At 34.7% G+C, this 6,205-nt stretch overlaps 1 protein-coding gene across 1 annotated transcript; it reads left to right on the top strand.

The window, feature by feature from the left end:
* Nucleotides 1-2,899: 2,899 nt before the first annotated feature.
* On the top strand, nucleotides 2,900-4,633 carry LOC128982105 (uncharacterized). The gene has a single exon (XM_054401154.1). The coding sequence runs from the start codon at nucleotides 2,900-2,902 to the stop codon at nucleotides 4,631-4,633; it is 1,734 nt and encodes a 577-aa protein (XP_054257129.1).
* Nucleotides 4,634-6,205: the final 1,572 nt, after the last annotated feature.

The following is a 6,205-nucleotide window of genomic DNA, read 5'->3' as shown; positions in this document are numbered from 1 at the left end:
GCATTCTGTTGAGACATCTATATGGTGATTCTTTGCGTTAAAATTGTGGGCGTAGAACAATGGGAGAGGGCTCAAATTAAAGGTCTCTATCCAGTGATGGCCGGAAATATAGAAGCATTCCTAAAATTTTAACAGAAATTTAGAAGTAACATAAAATGTTCTATATAAGGAATTGGAAGCCATTAATAAAGTTGTATTGTGATATATTTACAAGTCAGTATTTAATAGATGCGGTTGGTTTTCTTTTTAGCCAGTTAACTCTGCAATGTATTGTACACTATATTAAAACCAGGGATAACAGTTATCTATAATTGTGCTTTGGGTCAACTGTCTATATATTGACTTGTCAACTGACAAATGGAACCCTAAAATCATAAAAATATTAATCCATTTGGCTAATAAAACTGTTCGTTTTGTATAGTAATAATTCACTTTCCTAAAGTTTCATCACGATCTGATGTATAAAGGACAAATAGATAACAACAGAGATACTTTTAAAGCAAAGATATTAAGACGTACAGACATTATTAATTTGTACATCTTGATAAATAAATAATTTGATTCTTAATTTGTTTGAATGTTAAAATATGTTGTTTTACATTTTGAACTTTTTTTTAGGGGCTTATACACCTAGTAATTTATTAATAACTGACCAAGATGGTTTAATTCTCTGCAAAATTTCAAATTTTATACATTTACACACAAGTAACTTAAATTCTCTAATTTATTATTTAACACCGCAACAGAGTATAGCTACATAACAGTTAATAACGGTGGTCCTTCTTAAATGACAGTCACTAGTATGTCTGTGGCATGAGTCTGCCAAGGTTGCTGACCTTGCGCTACAAACTGGTTGTTAAAAGTGAGAGTTATGTATAAGGAAGTTGACTCGGGCTCCCACTATCTGTCGTGTTTACGGTTCTAAATATTGGAGTTCTCGCTGCTAAATACTTAGTATCCTGTTGTATAGTCGTGTATAAATTAATAGTTCCTAGTAAAATATACATTTTAGTATCAAAATATTAGTATTTTTTTTTGTTTGGTCACAGGTATTGGGAACATGATGGCGTCAACGAGTACATCCCAAATTGAGTGTGACCTCTGTCCAAATTACATTTTCTCAACGCCGGGCGAGTTAGAATCCCACTTTGAAGACTCCCACCCAGACAGGTTTTATTGTACCATTTGTTTTGCTCTTAGGATTGTAAAGCATTATAATGACAGGCGACGTTTGAATGAACACATTAGAGATTGCCATTTGGGTAAAAAATTTCCTTGTACCTTCCCAGGCTGTGGAAAGACGTATCCTAACAAGAGAAATTTAACACGGCATTTTAAAGTCGACCATGTAAAGACTGAGGGTCATAAGTGTCCCAATTGTAAAAAGATATTTCTGTGCCATGACAAATATTTGAGACACATTAGAACTTGCAACACAAAGGCTAAACGTCAGTATAAATGTTCGGAAGAATTGTGTGAAACCACATTCTCTACACTTAAATCCTACAAAGAGCATTTAAAAGACACACACTATAAAGTTGGCAATAAATATTGCTGTCCTAATTGTGACATACTTTTCGTTGAAAAGACTAAATTAGAAGATCACATGGATGAGACCTGTACCGGTGACAACATTCTAAAAAATCCAAATATTATTCTAACTCCGGTTCAACACAAAAACATATCTTTTAAATATGCTTTATTGTGTAAATTTGCTCAAGCAGACCCCACAAAAGCCTTTGAATTTGAAAATGAATATGACTGGAGCGATATCACTTTCCCCGTTTTGAGACCGGACAATGATTTTATTGCACAGTTTGAAGCAAGAAATAATTGTAGCTTATCTATTTTCTTTATCCATGCCGGTTGAATTCTCCCATGGAACCCACCCAAGGACAACTTAGACAACAACATAGACTTATTGTATGTAAATGGCACGTTCCACTACATTAAAGACTTTGACGCTCTCGTTGGACTACGACTTGGAAATTTACATCGGCGGGCATGTGTTTGTAGGAGATGTGGGCAGCGGTTTTACGATAGAACTGGACTGACTGCTGTACAACAGTTGGATAGGCACAAACCTACTTGCGATCCTGATAACCCCACTAAATTCGAAATGCCCGTTGGAGACAAGGCTCATATGAAATTTCAAAACTATAATAGACAGAAAATGATTAGATTTATTGCTTATTTAGATTTTGAGGCGTTAAATGTGCCACAAGTTTCGACTGGTAACACTACCATTCTTCAGAAACATTGCCCTTTTGCTGCATCTTACTTACTACTGGATGAAGAGGGACAGTATACTAAACCTCTTCGAGAATACTGTGGATTGGATGCGCCAAAAAAAATATTGTCTATGCTTATGGACGATGTTCAGGAAATTGAATCTATTCTCTACAGCAATAGGATTAAACAGATACCTGTATTAACAGAGGAACAACAGCGACAATTTGATAACTGTACAACCTGTCATGTTTGTGGCAAGGGCGAATTTACACTTAACAACCCAAAATCAATTGATCATAATCATTTGACTGGCCAATATCGTGGATGTTGTCACAGGATCTGTAATCTTTTTTATAGAGATCAAAAACACATTCCAGTAGTGGTGGCTAACCTAGCGCGGTACGATTCGGCATTCATAATACCGAACCTCGGACAAGTGAAAGTCGTACCAAACACTAACGATAAATTCACATCGTTTTCTAAGACTGTGGGAAAGATGGAACTCCGTTTCATAGACTCTTTTAAGTTTATGCCTCGCAGTCTTAGTGAATTATGTAATAACCTACAGAATGATCAAAAGAAAATTTGTAGGGAGTTTTTTCCTAGCGAGGAAGACTTCAACCTTATAATAAGTAAGGGTGTCTATCCTTATAATTATCTAACAGACATGTCAAAATTGAGTGAGACATCACTCCCACCAATTGAAGCATTCCACAACTCCTTGACAGATGAAGAGTTAAGTTCAGAAGAGTATGAACATGCCTGTAAGGTGTGGTCACACTTTAATATTGCTAACCTTGAAGAATATACAATGCTATATTTACGGACAGATGTTGTTATACTTGGAGATGTTTTCCAAAATTTTAGGAAGATTGTACACTCGACTTATGGTTTGGACCCTGCATATTATTTCACTGCTCCAGGTCTTGCATTTGATGCCATGCTAAAAATTACTGATGTACGGCTTGAGTTGCTAACTTGCAGAGAGATGCACGACTTCTGCAGAAGGGGGATGAGAGGTGGATTTGTAACGGCACCCCTAAAGTATTGTAAAGCCAACAATTATTACATGGGGGAGTTATATAATAAGGAGGAGGCATCGTCCTACATATACAACATAGATATGAACTCGCTATACGCCACAGCCATGTGCCAACCCCTTCCTTATGGAGGATTTGAATGGGCTGACACTGACGAATTGGAAGACATCTTAGAAGCTGGCGAGGATTCGGAATTTGGAGCATTTTTAGAAGTGACCATGGAATACCCTGAACATCTCCACGAAGCCCACGGAGACTACCCTTTTCTTCCGACTCAAGAAGAAAACGAGGATGGAAATATGTGCCTCATGGCCACTGTTCGTGACAAGACCAACTATGTACTGCACCATACTAGTCTACAGCTGGCTATGAAACATGGTCTTGTTCTCAAACATGTACACAGGATCCTAAAATTCAAACAATCAAAATGGTGTGAGAAATTCATCCTTTTGAATACAGAGATGCGTAAACAATCTAAAAACAAATTTGAAGAAGACTTTTACAAAGGGTTTTCAAATTCCGCATTTGGTAGATCTATAATGAAACTGGATGATCGTGTCAATATTAAGATTGCGAAGACCAATCAACAAGTGGACAAGTTCTCAAGAAGTAGACTATTTAAAGAGTTTTATGCTGTGTCAGAGGACACCCTAGTCTTCGTCATGCATAAACCCAAAATTATATTCAATACTCCAATATACATGGGTGTTGCTATATTAGACATCAGTAAAACTATAATGTATTCGTTTTATTATGACTATTTAAAACCTATGTATGGAAATAAAATTAGAATGGGGTACAGTGATACAGATAGTATTCTAGCCCACATATATACACAAGACTTGTACCAGGACCTAAAAAATAGTCCAATCTTCACCAGGCTTGACACATCCAACTACCCTAAGAATCATATTTTGTACCAGGCTGGGAGACGTTTTGGTTTGGGCCTGGCAAAGGACGAAGCTGCTGGAGATTTGCCAGTAGAATATGTAGGGCTGTGCTCTAAAGTGTATAGCAAGAAGAAATTGATACTGGAGACAGGACAAATAGTAGTTTACGGGATGAAGGCTAAGGGGACACAAAAATCCATGTTGCGAAAACATGTGACCTTCGACGACTACTTTCAAAGTTTAATGTCTCGAGGGAATTTTGAAATGAAGCTTCCTTTTACACGCATTTCAAGCAGTAGAATGCAAATCACTACTGTTACAGGATTTAAAACCGCTCTACGATGTCACGATCCGAAACGTTTCCTTTGCTCTGACGGGATACACACCCTACCCTTCGGAGACAAAAGGATTGAAGAGGAAAAGAAGAAAATAGAAGAAGAGGAGTCAGAGGCCAGAAGAGAAAATGAGTAAAAAAAAGGGGGGGTCAATTGTAAATTTGTAAATCTTTTAAATCTTTTATCATCATTGTAACATATCCCATCTAAAATAAGGGGTGGGGGAGTAATAAAACAGGCATTTATTTGTTGTTTATGTATATAATGTATAGTTTAAGCTCATATGCAAAAGTACGTGTTTTATTGCTCAAACCTGGGTTATGATTTTGCTATCATATCAGATATAGTGTTAGGTTCAAACATATTTTTGTTTTTATTTGTTATAGAAAAAGAAGATAAATGTCCAGATCATTGTTCCAGGAAATACCCTGCACATTTAGGTGTAGGGTAAAAACATTTGCTGCATATCCTGAATCATCCACAAATTTAGAAGAGTTTCTTTACAACATAAAACAAGAAATAGTAAATACTTTCCAGCAATGCTTAGAAACACTTGGCTCTTTTAAAGCCAATTTACTAGTAGAAGTGGAGTATTTAAATGGAGACGATGTGGTGACTATAAACCTAAAAACGAAAAACAAAGGGTTTTATAATTCTAGTAATTTGCAAGAGTTAGTTGATAGTGAATTAGATAAAATCAAGAATGAAATGCGAGAGTATCAGTTAAAGGGAAGTGGGCATACATTTTCAAATGTTAAAAAAGTAGAATTACGTGTAAACAGACACTGTGTATATTGAGATTTTATTTTGGTTATGCACATTGTAAATATTATAATATAATTCTATTCTAATAGCCAATTTAGATTAGTCCAGATTAACAATTATTTTTATTTTTATATGTACAAACAAGCCATCATTCATCTGTTAATAGTTGTAAAATTGTATGACAAATTTACATCATAGTTGCTGTTAGTCGATACATTGTGTTAAATGACACAAATTCACATCACAGTCACAGCTAGTTGTTACGTAACATAAAATTGTGTGAAATGTGTGAAATTTGAGTAAATCTTTCACGGAAATTCACATCAAAGTTACAGTAAGTTGTTATATTGTGTGAAGTGTTTGTAATTTTTGTTATAAATTGTGTAAAATGTGTGAAATTTGAGTAAAATATGTTTACATAAATTCACATCACGGTCAAAGTTAGTTGTTATATTACATGAAATGTGTGAAATTTGTGTACAAATTATGTGAAATGTGTGAAATTTAAGTAACTAAGTAAAGACAATTCACATCAAAGTAACAGGTCACAGTCAATTGTTATGTTCGATGACATTATTAAACATTTTAGCATGAAATCATCACTAATTTTACTTGTATAAAAGTACACAAACATGTATATTATTATTCAAACAAGACATCGTATTTCATTTAATCAATCCAGAAATTCCATGATTGATTTTCATAATTAACACGAATAGGGTAAAAACAAGTAGCAAATATTATTTTTATTTTCTTGTCGTACAGTATTGTACTATTGTTTATATATGTTTAAACAACTTTTCCATTTAGGTTAAAAGTTGTAGCTCATCATGATAATTGACTCTCAGATTTACATTGCAAAGTTGTAGTGATTTGTCTATTATAATGATAACACGAAAGTAATATTATACATAGTTCATGTTGCAATTCAATATAATAAATG

This window comes from Macrosteles quadrilineatus, unplaced genomic scaffold (genome assembly GCF_028750875.1).
Source record: "Macrosteles quadrilineatus isolate MER2022 unplaced genomic scaffold, UCM_ALF_1.0 Scaffold_111__1_contigs__length_342552, whole genome shotgun sequence".
NCBI lineage: Eukaryota > Metazoa > Arthropoda > Insecta > Hemiptera > Cicadellidae > Macrosteles > Macrosteles quadrilineatus.
The sequence above is the reverse complement of the archived record's forward strand: the minus strand, read 5'-3'. Positions and strand labels throughout refer to the sequence as shown.

Bases quoted from the DNA above. Each gene is read 5' to 3' on its own strand.
- LOC128982105 (XM_054401154.1), top strand. From the start codon at position 2,900: ATGTCAAAATTGAGTGAGACATCACTCCCACCAATTGAAGCATTCCAC.